General features: G+C 47.0%; 2 protein-coding genes across 2 annotated transcripts; one reads left to right on the top strand and one right to left on the bottom strand.

Annotated features, from left to right (window-relative positions):
* Positions 1-13,868: 13,868 nt before the first annotated feature.
* Positions 13,869-16,042, bottom strand: DFJ58DRAFT_849118 (uncharacterized protein; the record flags this gene model as incomplete). The annotated part of the gene is made up of 5 exons (XM_041393704.1): positions 13,869-14,074; positions 14,380-14,563; positions 14,636-14,977; positions 15,215-15,786; positions 15,835-16,042. 5 exons carry the CDS (start codon positions 16,040-16,042, stop codon positions 13,869-13,871), a joined length of 1,512 nt encoding a protein of 503 aa, XP_041234991.1.
* A 7,192-nt stretch (positions 16,043-23,234) lies between these two features.
* Positions 23,235-23,814, top strand: DFJ58DRAFT_645020 (uncharacterized protein; the record flags this gene model as incomplete). Its single annotated transcript, XM_041381415.1, has 4 exons — positions 23,235-23,281; positions 23,344-23,575; positions 23,626-23,670; positions 23,725-23,814. Coding segments are annotated over 4 exons (414 nt in total), but the record flags the coding sequence as incomplete, so codon positions are not given.
* Positions 23,815-23,828: the final 14 nt, after the last annotated feature.

Genomic DNA, 23,828 nt, shown 5'->3' with positions numbered 1-23,828 from the left:
ATAGCCCTCGATCTCAGGGGTGTGGCAAAATTTAGATTGTCTGAAACAGATATAATTTGAGTGAGATATATGCAAAATACCACACACTGACTACCGGGCTGAGTACCAAGTGCCGAGTGCTGAGTGCCGAGTTCCGAGTTCCGAGTTCCGAGTTCCGAGTTCCGAGTTCCGAGTGCCAAGTACCCCGATGCTCTCGGGTATTAACACCCAGATAGCCCACGCTCTCAGGTGCCTGTCAGAATTTAGATCATCTCAAACGGATGTGATTTGAGTGAGATATGAGCAAAATACTATATACCAGTTGAATTTTGGCATCAGAAGTTCGATGCTTTCGATGTTTTTGATGTCGGCTCTCGATGCTTTCAGGCATTGACATGCAGATAGCCCTAGATCTCAGGGATTCATCAGAATTTAGATAGTCTTAAATAGATATGATTTGAGTGAGATATATGCACAATCCAAGATACAGGGTGAATGAGTCCCAAGTGTTGAGCGCCAAGTGCTCAGTTCTGAGTTCCGAGTGCCGAGTGCTGAGTGCCGAGTGCTGAGTGCCCCGATGCGTTCAGGCATTCAATCACTGTCAGGAGGTGTTCCCTCATCCACCTCAGTGCCATCAGTGTTGCAATCAAGCTTTCTGCCGTGTGCTGAGTGCCGAGTTCCGAGTTCCGAGTGCCCCGATGCTTTCGGGTATTGACACCCAGATAGCCGTCACTCTCAAGGGCCCGTCAGAATTTAGATCATCTCAAACGGATGTGATTTGAGTGAGATATGAACAGAATACTATATACCGGGTGAATGTTGGCATCAGAAGTTCAATGCTTTCGATGTTATTGATGTCGGGTCTCGATGCTTTCGGGCATTAACATGTAGATAGCCCTCGATCTCAGGGGTGTGGCAAAATTTAGATTGTCTGAAACAGATATAATTTGAGTGAGATATATGCAAATACCACACACTGACTACCGAGTGCTGAGTACCAAGTGCCAAGTGCCGAGTTCCGAGTTCCGAGTGCCCCGATGCTTTCGGGTAACACCCAGATAGCCCTCGTCCTCAGGGGCCTGTCAGAATTTAGATCATCTCAAACAGATGTGATTTGAGTGAGATATGAATAAAATACTATATACCAGGTGAATTTCAGCATTGGAAGTTTGATGCTTTCGATGTTTTTGATGTCGGGTCTTGATGCTTTCGGGCATTAACATGTAGATAGCCCTGATCTCAGGGGTGTGGCAGAATTCACATTGTCTCAAACGGATATAATTTGAGTGAGATATATGCAAAATACCACACACTGACTACCGAGTGCTGAGTGCCAAGTGCCAAGTGCCAGAACTGAGTTCTGAGTGCCGAGTGCCGAGTGCCGAGTGCCCCGATGCTTTCGGGTATTAACACCCAGATAGCCCTCACACTCAGGGGCCCATCAGAATTTAGATCATCTCAAACAGATGTGATTTGAGTGAGATATGAACAAAATTCTATATACCGGGTGAATTTCAAGTGAGATATATGCAAATACTATATATTGACTACTGAGTGCTGAGTACCAAGTGCTGAGTGCCAAGTGCAGAGTGCCCTGATGCTTTCGGGCATTAACACCCAGATAGCCCATGCTCTCAGGGGCCCATCAGAATTTAGATCATCTCAAACAGATGTGATTTACTGAGTCCCAAGTGCTGAGTGCCGAGTCCCAAGTGCCGAGTGCCGAGTTCCGAGTTCCGAGTGCCCCGATGCTTTCGGGTATTAACACCCAGATAGCCCTCGTCCTCAGGGGCCTGTCAGAATTTAGATCATCTCAAACAGATGTGATTTGAGTGAGATATGAGCAAAATACTATATACCGGGTGAATTTCAGCATTGGAAGTTTGATGCTTTCGATGTTTTTGATGTCGGGTCTTGATGCTTTCGGGCATTAACATGTAGATAGCCCTCGATCTCAGGGGTGTGGCAAAATTTAGATTGTCTGAAACAGATATAATTTGAGTGAGATATATGCAAAATACCACACACTGACTACCGAGTGCTGAGTACCAAGTGCCAAGTGCAGAGAACCGAGTTCCAAGTTCCGAGTTCCGAGTGCCGAGTGCCGAGTGCCGAGTGACCCGATGCTTTCGGGTATTAAAAGCCCTCGCTCTCAGGGGCCCGTCAGAATTTAGATCATCTCAAATGGATGTGATTTGAGTGAGATATGAAAAATACTATATACCGGGTGAATTTTGGCATCAGAAGTTCAATGCTTTCGATGTTTTTGATGTCTGGTCTTGATGCTTTCGAGCATTAATATGTAGATAGCCCTTGATCTCAGGGGTGTGGCAGAACTCACATTGTCTCAAACAGATATAATTTGAGTGAGATATTTGCAAAATACTATGTATATACTGACTACCGAGTGCTGAGTGCCGAGTTCTGAGTTCTGAGTTCCGTGCTGAGTGCCGAGTCCCAAGTGCCGAGTGCCGAGTTCCGAGTGCCCCGATGCTTTCGGGTATTAACACCCAGATCACCCTCACTCTCAAGGGCCTGTCAGAATTTAGATCATCTCAAACGGATGTGATTTGAGCGAGATATGAACAAAATACTATATACCGGGTGAATTTTGGCATCAGAAGTTCGATGCTTTCGATGTTTTTGATGTCGGGTCTCAATGCTTTTGGGTATTGACATGTAGATAGCCCTCGATCTCAGGGGTGTGGTAAAATTCAGATTGTCTGAAACAGATATAATTTGAGTGAGATATATGCAAAATCCCATATACTGACTACCAAGTGCTGAGTACCAAGTGCCGTGTGCCGAGTGCCAAGTGCTTTCCGAGTGCTGAGTGTCCCGATGCTTTCGGGCATTACCACCCAGATAGCCCTTGCTCTCAGGGGTCCATCAGAATTTTGATTATCTCAAACAGATGTGATTTGAGTGAGATAGGAGCAAAATACTATATATCAGGTGAATTTCAGCATTGGAAGTTCAATGCTTTCAATGATTTTGATGTCGGGCCTCAATGCTTTCAGGCATTGATATGCAGATAGCCTTCACTCTCAGGGGTCCTTCAGAATTTGGATCATATTTTCGCATCAGGAGTTTGATGCTTTCAATGATTTCAATGTGAGGCCTAGATGACTGTGTTCATTGACATGTGGATAGCCCTTAATGTCAGGAGTTCACAGAATTCATATGGCCTCACATGGACATATGAGGTAATGTAGGACATTCTCAACACATCAGGAGACACATAAAAACACATCATAAGGCACTACATCATGTCTTCAATAGTCATACCTATGTGTAGTATGATAGTGTGATCTTTAATATACTGTTCAGGCTGACACTCATCAAGTATCACAGGTCTATTGTACAGACTTAGAATAAAATACAGTAGTCTTAACTTGATAGTCATTACACGATAGTCTTCACTTGATAGTCTAATATGATTGTTGATTACTACATAATACATAAGCTGTGAGGGTTAGGATTATTATGGAAGATATGACAGTCATGGTTATTAAGAAAGCTTATATTATGCCTAGCAAGTTAAGACTATTGAGTTAAGACAATCATATCCTTAGTCTAGTAAGCACTGTCAAAGCTTGTGACCTTCTGGTAACCGTGTGGCAAAATCATATTTTGCTGATGTATATATCTTGTGATTGTAACTTCTTGCACCAGTGCACAGTGATTGCCTTGAATTCGAGTTTTTTTGTATTTAGAGATACATACCACTGACAGATACTGTTTCAGGGACTGGAACAGTACACTGGAAGCCAATCTATCATATTATACATAGGTGTGATCATAGCAAACCTGATGCAGTCCCTGATGATGTGTTTTTATGTTTCTCCTGATGTTTTAGAATTTTTCCCACACAAGGCTGACAACAAAAACATTGAACCTGCGAAGCTCAGACACACCCAATAATTGTATTTTGCTCATATCTCCCTCAAATCATGTCTGTTTGAGGCAAAATATGATCCCCAACATCCCTTCGATAGTATATGCAATATATAAGGATACTAGGACAACAGGATTTATTCCTGTTGTGCTATGTGCTTACCCTTGGTGCAAGGCCTGACATCAAAATCACCTGATATATAATATTTTGCTCATATCTCACTCAAGTCTTATCCGTGTGAGACGATCTGAATTGTGACAGGCCCCTGAGATCAAGTTCTATCTGCTTGTGAATGCCTGGAATGCATTGAGGCTAGACATTGCAAACATGGAAAGCATTGACCTTAAATGCTGAAATACACACAGTATATGGGATTTTGCTCATATCTCACTCAACTCTTATCCATTTGGGATGGGCTAAATTCTGCCAGACCCGGTGAGATCTAGGGCTATCTGCATGTCAATGCCTGAAGGCATCGAGGCTTGATATCAATAACATCAAAAGCATCAAACTTCTGATGGTGAAATTCACTTGGTATATAGTATTTGCTCATATCTCACTCAAATCACATCCGTTTAAGATGATCTAAATTCTGATGGGCCCCTGAGAGCGGGGCTATCTGGATGTTAATACCCGAAGGCCTCGGGGCACTCGGCACTCGGAACTTCGGCACTCGGAACTCGGCACTTGGCACTCGGAACTCGGAACTCAAAACTCAGCACTCAGCACTCGGTAGTCAGTATATACATAGTATGGTGCAAATATCTCACTCAAATTATATCTGTTTGAGACAATGTGAATTCTGCCACACCCCTGAGATTGAGGGCTATCTACATGTTCATGCCTGAAAGCATCAAGACCCGACATCAATAACATCGAAAGCATCGAACTTCTGATGCCAACATTCACCCGGCATATAGTATTCTGTTCATATCTCACTCAATCACATCCGTTTGAGATGATCTCAATTCTGACGGGTCCCTGAGAGCGAGGGCTATCTGGGTGTTAATACCCGAAAGCATCAGGGCACTCGGAACTCGGAACTCGGAACTCGGACTCGAACTCGGCACTCGGCACTCAGCACACAGCAGAAAGCTTGATTGCAACACTGAAGGCACTGAGGTGGATGAGGGAACACCTCCTGACAGTGATTGAATGCCTGAACGCATCAGGGCACTCAGCACTCGGCACTCGGCACTCGGAACTCAGAACTCAGAACTCAGCACTTGGCACTCAACACTCGGGACTCATTCACCCTGTATCTTGGATTGTGCATATATCTCACTCAAATCATATCTATTTCAGACTATCTAAATTCTGGATGAATCCCTGAGAATCTAGGGCTAATCTGCATGTCAATGCCCGAAAGCATCAAAGACCGACCATTAAAAACATCGAAAGCATCGAACTTCTGGATGCCAAAATTCACCCAGTAAATATAGTATTTGATTACATATACTCACTCAAATCACATCCATGTGAGATGAATCTAAATTCTGACGGGTCCTGAGAGCGTGGGCTATCTGGGTGTTAATACCCGAAAGCAATCGGGGTACTTGGCACTCGGAAACTCGGACCACTCGGAACTCGGAACTCGGGAACTCGGAACTTCGGGCACTCAGCACTCGGCACTTGGTAACTCAGCCCTGGTAGTCAGTGTGTGGTATTCATTGTGGCACGTCAGAACTCGGCGCACTCAGGCACTCGGTAGTCAGTATATACATAGTATTTTGGCAAATAGCTCACCTCAAATTATATCCATTTGAGAAGACAATGTGAATTACTGCCACAACCCGCTGAAGATCAAGGGCTATCTACATGTTTAATGCCAAAAGCATCAAGACCCGACATCAAAAACATCGAAAGCATCAAACTTCTGATGCTGAAATTCACCCAGTATATAGTATTTTATTCATATCTCACTCAAATCACATCCGTTTGAGATGATCTAAATTCTGACGGGTCCCTGAGAGCGAGGGCTATCTGGGTGTCAATACCCGAAAGCATCGGGTCACTCGGCACTCGGCACTCGGAACTCGGAACTCGGAACTCGGTTCTTGGCACTTGGCACTTGGTACTTAGCACTCGGTAGTCAGTGTGTGGTAGTATTTTATTCATATCTCACTCAAATCACATCCGTTTGAGATGATCTAAATTCTGACGGGTCCCTGAGAGCGAGGGCTATCTGGATGGTAATACCCGAAAGCATCGGGGCACTCGGCACTCGGAACTCGGCACTCGGACTCGGCACTCGGAACTCGCACTCAGCACTCGGTAGTCAGTATATACATAGTATTTTGCAAATATCTCACTCAAATTATATCCGTTTGAGATGATCTAAATTCTGACGGGTCCGTGAGAGCGAGGGCTATCTGGGTGTTAATACCCGAAAGCATCGGGGCACTCGGCACTCGGAACTCGGCACTCGGCACTCGGAACGGCACTCAGCACTCGGTAGTCAGTATATACATAGTATTTTGCAAATATCTCACTCAAATTATATCCATTTGAGACAATGTGAATTCCGCCACACCCCTGAGATCAAGGGCTATCTACATGTTAATGCCCGAAAGCATCAAGACCCGACATGAAAAACATCGAAAGCATTGAACTTCTGATGCCAACATTCACCCGGTATATAGTATTTTGTTCATATCTCACTCAAATCTCATCCGTTTGAGATGATCTACATTCTGACAGGTCCCTGAGAGCGAGGGCTATCTGGGTGTCAATACCCGAAAGCATCGGGGCACTCGGAACTCGGAACTCGGCACTTGGAACTCGGCACTTGGAACTCGGCACTTGGCACTCGGAACTATCTAAATTCTGACAGGCCCCTGAGAGCGAGGGCTATCTGGGTGTTAATGCCCGAAAGCATCGGGGCACTCGGCACTCGGGACTCAGCACTCGGCACTCGGGACTCAGCACTTGGCACTCGGCACTCAGAACTTGGTTTTCGGCACTTGGCACTTGGCACTCAGCACTCGGTAGTCAGTGTGTGGTATTTTGCATATATCTCACTCAAATTATATCTGTTTCAGACAATCTAAATTTTGCCACACCCCTGAGATCGAGGGCTATCTACATGTTAATGCCCGAAAGCATCAAGACCCGACATGAAAAACATCGAAAGCATCAAACTTCCAATGCTGAAATTCACCCGGTATATAGTATTTTGCTCATATCTCACTCAAATCACATCTGTTTGAGATGATCTAAATTCTGACAGGCCCCTGAGGACGAGGGCTATCTGGGTGTTAATACCCGAAAGCATCGGGGCACTTGGCACTCGGAACTCGGAACTCGGAACTTGGAACTTGGAACTCGGAACTCAGAACTCAGCACTCGGCACTCAGCACTTGGGACTCGGCACTCAGCACTTGGGACACATTAAATCACATCTGTTTGAGATGATCTAAATTCTGATGGGCCCCTGAGAGCATGGGCTATCTGGGTGTTAATGCCTGAAAGCATCGGGGCACTCTGCACTTGGCACTCGGCACTTGGTACTCAGCACTCAGTAGTCAATATATTGTATTTTGCATATATCTCACTCAAATTATATCCATTTCAGACAATCTGAATTCTCCCACACCCCTGAGATTGAGGGCTATCTTCATGTCAATGCCCGAAAGCATCGAACTTCTGATGCCAAAATTCACCCGGTATATAGTATTTTGCTCATATCTCACTCAAATCACATCCGTTTGAGATGATCTAAATTCTGACGGGCCCCTGAGTGTGAGGGCTATCTGGGTGTTAATACCCGAAAGCATCGGGGCACTTGGCACTCGGAACTCGGAACTCGGAACTCGGAACTTGGAACTCGACACTTAGTGCTCAGCACTTGGTAGTCAGTATATTTTATTTTGCACCTTTCCCAAGTACATACCCTTAATTTCAGAATGAAGTCCAGATGAAATCCAATGAAGTCCGAAGGACTTCCGGAGACTGGCTACTCTGATGGAGTGCTGGAGGACTTCTGGATGAGCACAGGAACCTTCCGGAGGAGTATAGAAACTTCTAGAGAAGTACAGGAAACTCTGGAGGAGTTTCACCTGCTGCATAGGGTCCGAAGATAAGACTTCTGAAGGTAAGCTTCCTAGATGGAAGCACATGGAGGAGAGACTGCAAGGGACAGAGTCCAAAGCAGGATCAGATAGGAGGAGTGGTCCAGAGGACAGGATGTCTGAAGGTTGCGCCATCTGAATGTTCAGATGTCCAAAGGTTATGATGTCTGAAGGTCATGATGTCCAAAGGTTACAATGTCCAAAGGTTTTGATATCCGAAGGGTAAGATGTCCGGAGATCCAAAGGTCTGGAGGTCAGCAGGAGTGGACAGGATTATAGGACAGGAGAATAAAGACTACCATGGACAAGGTCTGGAGTAGAAGCAAACAGAGGTAGGCTACACTTAGGTGGAGTCGGAGATAACAGGAAGTAGACATAAGTCTTGGAAAGACAGGAAGTGCCAGAAAGGCAAAGGTCCAGCTTAAGGAATCAATCCTTAAGCTTGGATAGAGATGGAAGGACAAATCCAAAGGTTTGGAAGTCCAGCCTAAGGAATCCTTCAGGTTGGACTCAGATCTCAGTACACTTCACTTGATTTTTGATATCCGGGACTCCATAGTCGGAACTTGAGTCTTGAATCTCGGGTGTCGGTTGTCGGTTGTCGGGTGTTGGGTGTTGGGTGTTGGGTGTCGGGGTGTCGGGTGTCGGGTGTTGGGTCTCGATGGTCAGGACTCAATATTTGGGACTCGTTGGTCGGGACTTGATACTCGATTGTTGGGATTCAATGGTCGGGCATTGGGTTTCAGGACTCAAATCTCGGGCTTTGGGACTCGGGTTTCAAGACTCGGTAGTCGGGACTCAATGGTCGATTGTCGGGATTTGATAGTCAGGGCTCGGATATTGGTACACTTCACTTGATTTTCGGTAGTTGGAACTTGGCATTTGGCATTTGGTAGGCTTGGATGATGTTGGCTTTCAAAGATCTATTATCATATATTGCTCAATGAAATACCAGACGATCGGAAGTGTGCTGGACATCACATATTCATTTGTCGAGACCCGGGTCTCGGAACTTGGTACACTTCGCTCGAGTTTCCACTTCACCCCTTTGCAAGGCTCCATGCCATACTACATCATTAGATGACTTTGAATTATTACCTCCATGATATACAACTAGCTGAGCTCCATCATGTCTACAATTATCATTCTCCTGGGCCCACCGTTTATATTATATACCCCTACGTCGGCTTACCCGTCTATGCAATATATGTCTACCATTGGCCCACCCGTATATAATAAATCTTTCACCGCTCCCTCGGCCCACTCGTCTACAAAATAATACCAATACGTCGGCCCACCCGTCTACAAAATAATATTAATTCGTCGGCCCACCCGTCTAATATGATATATATCTGGGCCCACCTGTCTATGTGATAACAAGCACCCTTGATATACCCGGCTATTTGATACATATCTACCTTGGTACACCCATCTACATAATATCCAACTACCTCGGCCGATCCGTCTATTGAAAATTCATGTCCATCGGCCCACCCATCTACTTTACATATTCCCCACCTGGGCCAACCCGTCTCCATCGGGAATAATAACACTCCCGGCCCATCCGTCACAGTCGAGGATATATCTACCTTCGGCCCATGGTCCGCTGGCCCGTATCATACGGGATATTATGCACATCCGTTCACTCGTATAATACGGAGATATGTTACTGCAATATGTGGATTTTGGTATAAACTTTAGCACGGCTCGGAGAGTCTAGTAGGTCGGCAATGAGGGGTAATGGATATCGGTCTTTCTTAGTGATCTGGTTGAGTCCTCGGAAATCCACACAAAGGCAGAGAGAGCCGTCCATTTTCTTGACAAATAGGACTGGAGCTCCGTGAGGAGAGGATGAGGAGCGGAGGAGTCCAGAGGCAATATTTTCATCAAGAAACTTCCGGAGGGCTGCAAGCTCAACCGGGGATAGAGAATAGATAGTTCTGAGGGGAGGACTAGTTTTTTTTCCTCCAGATCTATGTTCAGATCATAAGGACGATGTGGAGGAAGTTGGCCAGCCTTTCCCTTGTTGAAGACATCTGCAAATTTGTGATAGTCCGAAGGGATTTTGGATAGATCCGGAGGATCGGAGATCAACACCGGATGGTCGAGGGTATATACTGAACTGGACTGATCCTTCTAACTTGCAGGCCCGGCAAAAGGCAACTGCATTGATTAGGGATATGTTAGGAACGGTGTTATCAGCGGAGGGTACGGATGTAGTCGGAGGAGGTATGGTTTCTGTTGAAGGAGGGATATCCGAGGATGGAAGTGACGTCGGAGGGGTCGATGGCATTCCATGAGATGTCGTCCGGAATTCGATGCTGCCCCAAAACCCAGTCAATCAACGGATTGTGTCAGGTGAGCCAGCTATATCCAAGAACAATAAAACAAGATGAATCCAAAGGGGTAACATAGAACGTATCAGAGGTGACTACACCGGACGGAAAGCGGACAGACAAATCTATAGCTTCGGAAATAGTATTATTACAAGTACCATCAAACAAGCGGAGCGGAATCGGAGGTATCCGATATGTAGGGATTTTATATTTTTGGATGAACGCAGTGTCTATGAAACAGTGAGAAGAACCACAATCTACAAGAGCTGGAAAATCGGATACGGATGGGAGTAATGGAAGTAAAACATATGGACAGAGGGAAGTCGGATCCAAGAGTGCAACAGCGTTGAGTCTTAACTCCTTTGTGCAGGCAGAGTCAACGCAACCCTCTTCCTGCACGGAGCTAGGAGGGTCGCAGACTATTTTTTTGTCTCAGTAGAGACCTCCGGTTTGACTTCCGGAGCGACTACTGCAGCGTGGCCTTTGGCAGCGCGCGAAGTAGACTTATTGCATTCCCGAGCTGTATGGCCAGGTCCGCCACAGAACAAGCAGAGTTTCTTGTCCAATCTTCTCTGCCGCTCTTCGGACGTTAACTTTCCATCCTTACCCAGCTTGGAATTAAGGTCCAGAACCCTAGGAGCGGACGAGCTCGAGGACGTGGATGCTTTGCAGACATCTGGTTATTGGAGTTGGAGTTCCGGATTTGTTATTTCTGGATCCGGACGCATTGGCATTGGTCCGGTCAGAAGCGGATTGCTTAGGGGTAGTGGATGAAGCAGGTTTAGTCTCTCGGGAGATCTCTCCCTTCCGTTCCCAGTATCGGGCGTCGATAGTCTGAGCAAGGGTCTTGTATTCGGAAAGAGTAGAGGGTTTACCCATGCGACTGATTTCATCCTTGATACGGGCCGGAAGTCCGTTATAGAATTGGCGTCATAAGGCTCCGTCACCCCAGCCACAGACCTGTGAAGCAAGACACTGGAATTCCACAACGTACTTGTTGATGCGCTGTCCATCACACATGTGGAGTTGTTTGAGCTGCATTTCTGCATCACTGGATGGGTCGTGAGGTCCGAAATTGGTTTGGAGTTCAAGCATGAACACGGAATAGTCGTTCATCCAATCCGGATGATCGTCCAAATCATCGGACAGGAGATCCAGTTCAAACCATTCAAGAGCCATACCCTTAAGGTAGGATTGGGCGAAGTTGACTTTAGCCCTTCCGGTACAGAAAGCCTTAGGCTTGCTCTGGAAGTTAAGCTCACACTGGACAAAGAACGCACGGAGCTTCCGTGGTTCGAATCCGTCAAAGGTATCTGGTTCGCGGACCTTGACTTTGGAATCTTCAGATGGTGCACGACAATTATTGCGAGCAAGGTTATCGATGGCTTCTGATAGTCAAAGCATAACGCGGTGTAGGGTATCACAACCTGGCAGGCACATATAAGAAAAGTGCTCAGCCAGTATAAGTGAGTCTCAGCTCTGCCTAGCTGCTATACTCGCAGAATGCAAGAACATTCAACCCTAAAGGGGAAGCAAGGAAAGCAAGGATCCATGGAATGATGCTGAACAACCCTGGTGAATGACGGTGAAAGCGCGAGAAATGTGCTGAAGGCGCGCGCGGGAAAGCGGAATGCGAAAGTGCGCGGAGCGCGGGAAGGTAGTGCAAGTGGTGCACAAGTGTAGACGACGGATACTGAGACTGATAAGGGGAAAAGTGCGGATCTAGATGGATACTGATAGTGCCACTAGCTATAGACTGATGCTAGGGCCTCAAGATGATGATGGATACATGCATTGCATGGAACTAACTGGTAATAGATACTGAGTGGTAGGAAGGTAAGGTGGAATAGTTGGGTGTAAAACGAACATGAGTGTATGTAAGTTCTACCTAAGCGCTCTCCCAGGGCTCGGAGCTGAATAGGGAGCGCTCTAAGTATGTAAGTGAGGTAAAGTGATGTAAAGTAAGGGTCCATGACGAAATAGGAAGTGTAATATGCCAAATATAGTCAGATAACGAAAAGGGACATACCAAGGGACTGGTTGGATGATGGATGGATGCTCCTGGATGATGCGCGATGCAGGGCGCTTAAGCGCGAGAAAGCGCGCAAGGCACGCACGCGGGAATACTGCGCATTGTGCAGGAAAGTGTCGCGCCTATGGCGCGTTTCGCGGGAAGGTGGTGTGCTCTATAGGGAATGACTAGAGGTGATGATAGTGCGAGTCGCGCAGTAAAGGCCAGTCATCAGAATTCGTAAAATGAGCCCATATGTGCCTGCAGAAATGCAAGTCTCTACATCTCCTGGGGACTTTGAATACTGAGTGTCCCCACTCAGAGCGCATCTGGTGAGGATCTCGAGTGAAGTCGGTGATAAGGGTACGTGATGATCATCGAGTATGATGTGTGTGGATGACAGTGCGACTAAATGCGAAGAGGCGCAGCTAATGTGTGATGCGTTCGAGCGTGGGAACGTATTGCTGAAGTGTGAGAATGCATCACATATGGTGGTTTGCACGAAATGACTCTGATGCGGGAATCGTGATATGAACTTGGAACTATGATGATGGCAGTCATGCAAGGGGTGCTCGGCTATTGAGGCAACTGATAGTGCGAGGATGGCGCAGATGTGTCGCGTTAGGCGTGGGAATGCAGCGCGTGAAAATGCGCAAAGTGCGAATGTGCGAGGGAACATGAGAAGGTCAATGCGCGAAGTGCAAATGTGCGGGGAAATGCAAGAAGATGATAGTGTGATGATGACCATGTCCAATATATCTGCGGGGGTATAAGGCGATACTAGGCGGTCCAAAAGCGATCCAATCCATGTCCAAACCAAGTCCCACTAGGCGCTCTAAGTATTAGGTGCTATGGGATTGAATGGCAGGAGTAAAACTATAATCAAAAACGCGAAAAAGAGACAGCAAACGGTGCGTATGTCCAAGTCTGACTTGGCTTCTTCGTTCTTCTGTCAACATCTATTCCTTCCTATGAGCGCGAAGTGTGGGAAATGTGCGCGCATATGAGGCGCGTTCTAAGGTAAAAAGGTGCATGGTGCCGCTTCATGTGTTTGAAGAGAAAATGATATCCTACTGGGTTAGGTGGGCACAATCTATGGTCTTTATGTTGTTTTGTTCTTTTCTTCTAGGCGGTTTTCTATAGGCGTATATATCAGCGCGTTATTAGTCCTTTGGACGACGTTATAATGAGGGAAAATGAAAATGAAAAGTGCTGGACGAAACCCAGGGTAAAACGAACTATATCCTATGAAAATGATGGTATATTTGACGGTATATGGTATTTTGAATTGACGGAGTGGAGAAAGCGGATGGTGCGGATGATGATGGCGAAAGTCGAATGATGGAGTGGATGGGTCGAGGGCTGGCGCATTTGGATCTTCTTTGTCAAGTTCTTCTACTTCTTCTCCTACCAGTGCATTCCTGGTCTTCTTTGTCTAGTGGAAAGTGCGTGATGCTGCAGGTCGAAAGCGCATGAGGCGATGGTGAAAGGCGACTAAGGCGACTGAGGGCAGCAGTATCTTCATCTTCTGACTCTTCGACATCTTTTCCTACCAGGTATAAACCGAAACTTCTTCAAACACGGCTGGATGGCGGACTAGTAACCGGCAGAATGAATTCTTGCACCTTGCGGTACAAGTTGAAGGCGCGCCCTAATGGGGCGATGTAAGGCGCATGGGGGTGCTCTATGGTGAGATAATGTGCGCTTGAGCTCCGCGCACACTCGCGTTTGAGTGCGTTGGAATCTATATCCTCTAAATATGTGAGGAGCAGCTGGTACACTGTGAAAATATTAACACAAGATGAATGATAAGCGGTATTAGGCGTGGATAATGCGCGACTGTGTCTGATAGACTCTAGGTCAAGGGCCAATTGGTGCCACGACATAAACGGATAGCTCTTGATCGGGCACGCAAGGATGATATCAACATGATAGACGGAAGAGTGGAAAATGCGGATAAAGGTGAAAGATGCGAAGTCATAGACAATGATAAATGTTGAAGGTGTGTGAATATAAGCTAGATGAGCGCATAAGTTGCGCTTGGACAGTGAATTAAAACAAGACTGGTTCCGGATGGCAAAGCACGGTTCAAAACTGATGAAATGGTGAAAACGCGATAGCAGGAAACCTCTTTTGCAATGATAGGCGCATATAGCACGGGAAATAAAGCGCGTGGTGCGGGAATGCGGCGCATGAATGACGAATTAACAATAAACTGATGCGGAGATGAAGGTGAAATAGTGGCAAACAGCGTCTGGCTCCTTGAGAGCTTTAAACATGAGATAGACGAGAAATGCGACATAGAATGAGGATGAATATACAATGCCTCTAGGTGCATGACCTGCGCGACCTTAGGCGTATGGCGGCGCGCTGGAGGCGCATCAGAGTCATTTCGCGAGACATGATCTAATTGGTGGATGGGCGATGTGATGCACGGATGTTTCACCGGCAGACGGTAATCACTGTAAGCGGAAAGCGCGAAATGTGCGGAATGATCAGTGACCGATGGGGTTACCAGAGATATACTCTGGTCGGAAGGTAGCGTGTTTTGAGCCTCTGGTACTGCAGAAGACTCCAGATTGGGCGCATTAGGATGTGATGGATGTTTAGAGTCATCCCTGACTGATGATAGATGTTTAAAGTCATCACTGACGGGCGGTGGTATGGTGCACGGATATTGCACCTGCGGATGATGGTCACTGTGTGCGGAAAATGCAACAAGCGTGGATGTGTCAGCGACAGATGGAGTTTCCAGGGACATAACCTGGTCAGATAGCAGCACGTATTGAACCTCTGATACTTCAGAAGGCTCCGGAATTGGCACGCTAAAGTGCAATAGATGTTTAGAGTCATCACTGACTGCGGATAGATGTTTTAAGTCATCGCTGACTGGTGGCGGTATGGTGCACGGATATTGCACCTGCGGATGATAATGGTCACTGCACGCAGAAAGCGTGATGAGCGCAGATGTGTCAGCGACAGACAGAGTTTCCAGGGACATAACCTGGTTGGATAGCGGCGTGTTATTAGCCTCTGGTGCTTCAGAAGGCTCCGGAATAGGCGCGCTAATGTGCAATAGATGTTTAGAGTCATCCCTGACTGCGGATAGATGTTTAAAGTCATCCCTGACTATCGGCAGTATAATCTCCTCCAGAGGCGCTTCTAGGAGGATTGGGACAGTGATAGGCTCGCATACTTCGAGCTGGGGTAGAATATCTTCGGCTGGTGGATACTCAGGTGCGGATGCGGGCTCTTGAGGTGCGTTTATGATGCGCACTTCGATTTGGACTGAGGGCGGGGCGATGATGTCGAGGGGCAATTCTTGGACTACTGGGATGGGGGCGGCGTCGCATACTTTAGGTATTGGTGCGATGACTTCTGGTTCTGGTTGCTCTTGAGCGCGTTCTGGTTGTGGAGGTGCGCTTGCAAGGGGCACTTCGATGGCGGCTGGTTTTTCGAAGATAGGGCATGTATAGTGGTCAACGCCACATTCTAGATAGAAATACAAGACATGATCAGCGAATTCTACATAGTTGTCACCTTCGTAGTATGAGAGAAGCTGCCTTTGTTTAGGTGCTGTATACTTCAGTGCATACTTGATGATCTCCTTGTCCGTTAAACCAAGCGGTTGCGCGAGTCGTTCTACTGACTCCAGGAAGTTGACGAGCTGAGTATAATCGCCTGCAAAGCGTGGTGCTGAGTCGGCTATTCGAAGGGGCATGCCGGATGAATCTACTGGGTTGTACATGGCGCGGGAATTTGCGGTTTAAGTGCGAAAAGATGCAAGAAAGTGCGAAAAAGCGTGGATTTGTGGAAAAGGTCGAAATTGCGGATGAAGTCGAAAGTGCGGATGGCGGAATAGAGTTGAAAGGCGTGTGGATATGCTGACTGTTCCCCTCGCGGTGGGCTCCAGTTGTGGGTATCACAACCGGGCAGGCACATATAAGAAAAGTGCTCAGCCAGTATAAGTGAGTCTCAGCTCTGCCTAGCTGCTATACTCGCAGAATGCAAGAACATTCAACCCTAAAGGGGAAGCAAGGAAAGCAAGGATCCATGGAATGATGCTGAACAACCCTGGTGAATGGCAGTGAAAGCGCGCGGACAGTGCGAGAAGCGCGGGAAGCGAAGTGCGAAAGTGCGCGGAGCGCGGGAAGGTAGTGCAAGCAGTGCACAGGTGTAAAAGATATATACTGAGACTGATAAGAGGGAAAGCGCGGATCTAGACGGATACTGATAGTGCCACTAGCTATAGACTGATGCTAGGGCCTCAAAACGATGATGGACACATGCATTGCATGGAACTAACTGCCAAGTACATGGTGGTAGAAAGATGGTGGTAGGAAGCTAAGGTGGTATAGTGGGGTGTAAAATGAACATGAGTGTATGTAAGTTCTACCTAAGCGCTCTCCCAGGACTCGGAGCCGAATAGGGAGTGCTCTAAGTATGTAAATGAGGTAAGGTGATGTAAAGTAAGGGTGCATAACGAAATGGGAAGTGTAATATGCTAAATATGGATCAGATAACGAAAAGGGACATACCGAGGGACTGGTTGGATGATGGATGGATGCTCCTGAATGCTGTGCGACATCGTGCGCTTAAGCGCAAGAAAGCGTGCAAGGCGCGCATGTGGGAATACTGCGCGTTGTGTGGGAAAGTGTCGCGCCTATGGCGCGTTTCGCGGGAAAGTGGTGTGCTCTATAGGGAAGTCATAGTGGATGATAGTGCGAGTTGTGCCATGAAGGCAGTTGTCAGAATTCGTACAATGAGCCCATATGAGCCCACAGAAACACGAGTCTCTACACCGCGTGCAGAGTTGTTTGCGTCTTGGTTGGAGGCATGATAGGTGTAAGTAACTCGGAAAGGTATGAGTTCAAATATACTGTTAAGACCATACTCAGGTAGTATCGGATCCGAAGGGCTTCGGCCTCAGCTCGTGCGCTGTGCCCCTTTCCCGAGTCTTGCCCCTTATTTCAGAGTGTTAGAGTATTGCGTCTATTGAGACAGATAAGTCTCGTAACGGATCCGTTAGGGCTTCCGGATATCGAACATATATAGTAACAGTGTAGAGATTCACATTTCTCCAGGCTCATATGGGCCAAATTCACGGCTTTTCACGATGCACTCGATATCCTTGCAACGCGCATTTTGGCGCATACCAGCGCGTTCGAGTGCATTCGAGCGCGTTACGGTGCACTTCGTCGCATTTCCTTAGTATCTGTTGCCTGTCCTCCGCATGTCCCGTCCTAGTCCTCCAAGGTCCATTGGTGCGTTTTCCCTTCTTCAGAACTCATACTCCGTCACGCAGGCACTAGTACTTATCATCATATCTCGTTATGGACCCTGACTTACCTCACCATTTACCTTAGTACTTCCTATTCGGCTCCGAGCTGTGGGAACTTGCTTAGCATACCTACACGTCACCATGTTTGTTTTCCTGTCACTTACTTCCGCTCCACGACCATCGAAGTGTATAGCTCGAGTTTCTATCTGAATACACTGATTTTCCTTCCTATTGGCGCTTTGACACCTTTAAGTGTCTATTTCTACATCTATCAAAGTCCTGATTCCCCATTTGATTGTCATCTCTACTTGAAGCACTCCATTGTGATCGCACGAAGTGCGCTTTTCCGCACTTTCTGCCTTATTAGCGCGTTTAGGCACCTTTAGCTAGCGCACTTCGCTTTTGAGTGCATTATTTGCCTCAGAGTCCCATTCAGGCTTTGAGACCGAACCGCTGGTTATAGATCCCCCTCACCTTTCACTAGAGGAATCTTTCTCAGTAGCAATCCCCTTGGGACGACTTTCCACTCGTATCCAGAGGAGCACTTGAGAGCCCACTTCCCACTCTTCCCCCTAGCACGCAGCTATCATTCTTCGCCCTCAATGGCTAATCCGGAATGGATCCGAACTAGAAACTAACGGGTGAGGACTGTCCAAAGACAGAGATGGATATATAGACTATAGGAATCAATCCTAAGTCTCGGAATAGACAAGAGTATCGTACTTGAGTCCGGACGGATAACGGAGGGACTTAGAGTCCAGACAGAATGAGTGCAATCTAAGATGATATTCGAACTGATCTACTACAGCGCATGTACAAGGGTTTATATACTACGGATCACTAATGGAGTGATCAATAAGCAAAGGCACGAGGCTATGTACAAAGTATAAGCAAAATATGTGTACAGCATATCGGTAAGTCGGATGGATAACAAATCATAACCGGGGAATGAAGTATAAGCTAAAGCGGATCAGTAAGCATAACAGAATTAAAGGATAACCGGTATACCGGTGTACAGGAATGCCAAAAGGAGATGAACGATAGTTAGAGTTATATGAACAGGACATGAAATAAGAATCAGATTGGAATCTGTGGACCGGACGACAGATATGTCCATCGGATCTGGATCGGATCTGAGATCCGGATCTTTGAATCTGTACCTGGGAATATGGTATATGACAACACCCCACCTTACCACCTTACCTTCCTACCACTCAGTATCTATCACCAGTTAGTTCCATGCAATGCATGTGTCCATCATCGTTTTGAGGCCCTAGCATCAGTCTATAGCTAGTGGCACTATCAGTATCCGTCTAGATCCGTACTTTTCCTCTTATCAGTCTCAGTATCAGTCTTCTACACTTGTGCACCACTTGCACTACCTTCCCGCGCTCCGTGCACTTTCGCACTTTGCTTTCCCGCGCGCGCCTTCAGCGCATTTCTCGCGCTTTCACCGCCATTCACCAGGGTCGCTCAGCATCATTCCATGGATCCTTGCTTTCTTTGCTTCCCCTTTAGGGTCGAACGTTCTTGCATTCTGTGAGTATAGCAGCTAGGCAGAGCTGAGACTCACTTATACTGGTTGAGCACTTTTCTTATATGTGCCTACCAGGTTGTGATACCCCACACCGCTGCCCACGAATAAAAGTCTGCCGTCGAACACATGCCCGACCAATTGGTGCCCATCCACTTTGTTGTTGATAGGTGCGATCATCAACACTGGATTCGTCGAGCCACAGGAAGCATTCCATTGGTATGTCTCCGTATTGAGCCTGCCAAGTTGCCTGAACTAGCTCATCTCTCTCTACAGCCTCCTTTGATACCTGCTTGTGTGTGAGTGCAAGTCTCCGAAGTGCTCGTGATATAGTTGCAATTGAAACATCAACATCACGAACAGAATGAAGTTGCTGCTGTATCTCATCTATATATAGACCTGGGTTGGCTTCAAGTATGGAGTAGATGTAGTGTATGTCGTCTAGCTCAACACTACGAGGCCGAGCATTCTGACGAGCAAATGGATTAGAGGTTTGGCCAAAATTGCGATGCAACTGTAAAATGTCATAAATGGTCTGTTGGAACAATCTGCTAGCTCGGCGATCTCTCATGCACTCTTGCCATGTTCATAACGCCATGCCATGATGCGTTCTCTGAGCTGCGGGCTGAGGTGAGGAGCCATGGTGTGACAAGTCACAAATATCTTACTAAAATGGACGAACAAGCCCGACCAAACACGTTTTTCTGTGCGAATGGCTGCAGTTTTTAATGCAAACCACTGTAGCTCATTTAGCTACATAATTTGGTGAGTATTTGTGTACCTTCTCTGTTCTGCCTAAGCATACTAACTGTTGTCCCTCACCGCTGTGACAATCATACCAGTGCTAGGCGCATATGAGTGTCATAGGCATATTTTGCCTTGCCTAGAGGAAAAAGAGTAAGGTGCTAGTCACCAGCACTATCATTCCCAAGTTATCCGCTTTGGAACCACTTTTCTCCCATAGCACGCTGCCCAGTCTGATGCCTAGGTATTCCGTCCTCCCATGTCCTGCCTATGTCCACCTACCTCCACTGGTGCGTTATTGTTCCTTAAATGTCGCTACTCATCAGTTGCAGGTCTTATTAAATGTATCCTCGTGTTCCGCAGCACAGCATGTTTTATTACCCTGTCGCTACATTGTGCCCTTGCCAGTGTCGCTACTATACTCACCTATGCAATTCCAAACCTTTACGCAGTATGATAAAATGACCCATCGCACATACAGTACAGTACTTCCCTTCCCTGGACCTTTGCTGGTGTTGAAGTCACTTTAGTCGCTATATCCTAGTCTTGGTGCAATCAATTCCGCTCTTGCCAAATCTCTCTGATCACGTGTCGCTTGACTTGCTTTAAGTGCACGTCGCTAAAGTTCCCTCTTAAGTTTGACTTTCGCAATGTCAGGATCGCTATCGGTAGTTGAGCTACAATCTAGTCACTACCAGGCATTTCACTTGCACTGTCTTATCTTACTCCTTACTTTCGCTCCCTTTGATTTCTTCTCACTGTTGCTAGTCGGACGTCACATAGCGCTGTCGCATAAAAACAACTTGCATAGTGCTTCTCACTATACGCACGTTTCTCTGTCAGAACTCACTTGTCGCTGATCGCTATATCCACTACTCATGAGTTTTGGTCTTAGGTCGCTATAGGTTTTTTAGCCCTTCGCGCTATCACTTCCCTTGCTTATTAGTAGGGAGTTGCTTCAATAGCAGTCCTCTTGGGTCGAATACTACACTCGTGCCTATTTGGATAAGTAGCGCTAGTTTCTAATTGCCTAGTCGCTATTTCTCTTTCACACCGCTATGGGGAGACAGTGTCCATTCCACACAACGTCGCAGAGGGTCACAATGACTGTACTTCGTCATACAGGCCCACAGACTACATCTGCAAACCTGACCCATATACGAGCAGACCGCCTGCTGACACGCACAAAACCTGTTTCGTACATGGTCATGGCAAATTTATGATACATGTAATTCCTTACTATAGCCTATGCACTTCCCCTGAATTTTCTATACCTTACTTCAATTTACTTTGGACATTTCTGAGCATGTATCACCAAGATACGACTTAGTGGTTCAAATTAAATACTTAACATACCCTTTATCCTTTCTATAACTCTTTATTTTATTTACCCCTATGACAAACATATGCCATGCCACTTCATTTGTATTTGTGTACTTAAGGCTGTGGTACCAAACAAGTTGACAATACAAATAAACAACTTTGGATTGGTAACCAAACAGAGGAGTCACAATGAGTCATGTCTGCTATGACTCATACTGAGTCATCTTTCTTACTAACTCATTCTATGACATTCCATGACATTCTATAGTTCTTTCTCAATAATTCTGACACATTCTGGAATATTCTATAGTACATTAGTAATCAGTAGCACAGCCACTAGTCTAGTAGTACATAAGGGGCTCATTTTCCCCTCTTGTGAAGCAATCAATTTGATTTCCAAGTATTACAGAGTGAAGCACAGTTAGGGGAACGTAGGGGAACATTCTTTCACCCCTTAGATTCTTTGTCCCCATTCTTTGAGTGAACATTCAAGTGACTATTAGGAGAGATATTAGCTTATTAACTCCATTGTTTTGACATTATACTTCACATTCTTTAGAAGTATGGTTTCAAACCGGAAAAACGACGGTCGAGTCACGCGTGACCAATCGTTACTGGTCGTGACCCGCCCATCTCCTCCTGGGCCATGCCAATACGGGCCGTCAGCTCAAGGCACCTCCGATCTGGATCCACCGTTGCTTGCTCGCTCAGCCCTCTCTAGCCAACCCCTGGCAACCCCAACCGGTTCTATTGGGGGACCCAAGAGAAAACAAGAGCGCTAGGCCTAGCGCGGAACACTGACACGCCACGCATCACGGAACGGCAAGGGGCGGAAATCGAGAATTGTAGGTGGTTTGCGTTACTCACCGAAGGCATCGTGTTTTGCTGACGGACGGATGTAGTAAAGGAGTGTGCTGTGTGGTTGCAGAATCGATACCACTGGCAGGATTTCGAGGATGGAGTGGTGGGGGAAAAGAGAGCAATGCTCGGAGGGTGAGTCCCATGTTATATGGTGCATGAGTGTGCTGTCAACCTTCCTTTCTTCTGCTCCCCCGAAGTTTGGGCCCTTCCTGCAGATCTCTAAGTGACATCTCTGTTCGGATCCGCTGCGGAGCGTTGGACCGGTGGGATCGGGGCGATTTGGCGACCAATTGCAACGGTAAGTAACACGACTTCGATCTTGCTTGCCACGCACCTAACTTGAAATAAATCTTGCTAAGGGCCGACGACTCGAAGAGTGCCGCCGATTTTGATATGACGATCGAGTGCCGTTGGGCTGTTGGTGAGTCACTGTTCTCGGAAGAATGTGGGCTCACGATGTCACGCAGGTGGAGACCGTCTTTTTCTGCCAAAGAAACCTCTGGTGGACGGTCAGAACTGCCTGCAAAGGCCAGGGGGGATGAGGGAAAGCAGAGCCTGCCAGACACGAAAAAGACGGTCCTCATGGGCGCTAAGACGGTCGCATGTGAGTCATAGGATGGTCCAGCTCTCTTATCAAGTTTCGCTCTGTTTATGTCAACCATGAGGCATCCTTCTACTGTCCCGCATGCTGATTGTTTGCATTTGCATATCAGAGACCCGCCAAATTGCAAATTGGCCTGGCAACAAAGGGTCTCAGCCCTCTTCAACTCAGACGTTGACCACTGACAATGGCAACTATCATCGACGCTGTCCAGAGCTTTCCAGGTCTGCATGGCCTGCTCATGCCTGCTACTTGTCAGCAGTCCTGAAATGGACGACATCACCGAGGACTTCAATGCGGAACAAGAGACTATGCTCGCTGAACATGCAAGAGCAACACGAACATCACGTCCACTACTTCAGAGTCGCGTCACGCAGTTGGCACCCAGCTCGATCGATACGACATTGCAGTCCACGCTGATGGAGGCCTCAAAGGGTGTCACGGAGGGCACCAATGCCGAATATAAGAGGTGCGGGAGGTTCTTTCTTGTACGGCCAAAGTGGCACTCATCCTGACAGGGCTGATGAACTCGTGTGTGTCCTTTCTCAGAGGCCTCCATCTCTTGGGGCCGAGCGAAGATTTTTTCAGCAAAAAAGCCACGGTCTGATACACCGTGGTTGATCGTGGCCTGGATCATGAGTGCGTGAGTGGTATGGTTCCATCCAGTATGACCAATTGCTGATGGTCAACGTGTTTCTGTGGCAGGTGTGACTCAATCAACCTCGATGGCACACCCAAGCCATCTCATGTCGAGCGGGGCACCTATGGGCATGCACAGAAGATGCGGGCGTCCATGACATACGCATTTGGGAGGCTTAGTGGTCTAGGCAATCTGACATGGCACGAGTCGGATATTGGAGGTGGGCTGATGGTTGGAAACCCTTCCATTTCCATCGAGGTATCATCCTACATGTGCTCGCTCCGCAGGCGCAAGGTAGTATTATTCTTCTCCCTTTGCCCGCATGATTCACCTTCTCTTCTTCATAGGTGCAAGCGGGCGAGGTTGCAAACAGTGCCCGGGCTATTACCTCGGTGAGTTTTTGGGTGCCCCCAGCTCTGAAATTGACTGATTAGCGAAGTTGACAGGAAATATTGCTAAAACTGTATCATTACAACCACCTCCCTGAAAATTGGACCATTCGTGCCTACCAGCCTGGCGAGCGCGTGCGTGGTGGCTCTGGTAATGACCT

The sequence above is a fragment of the Suillus subalutaceus genome (genome assembly GCF_016647625.1).
Source record: "Suillus subalutaceus strain FC151 chromosome Unknown DFJ58scaffold_412, whole genome shotgun sequence".
In the NCBI taxonomy this organism is placed as follows: Eukaryota; Fungi; Basidiomycota; class Agaricomycetes; order Boletales; family Suillaceae; genus Suillus; species Suillus subalutaceus.
Note: the sequence above shows the minus strand (reverse complement) of the source record. Positions and strands in the feature narration are given on the sequence as shown.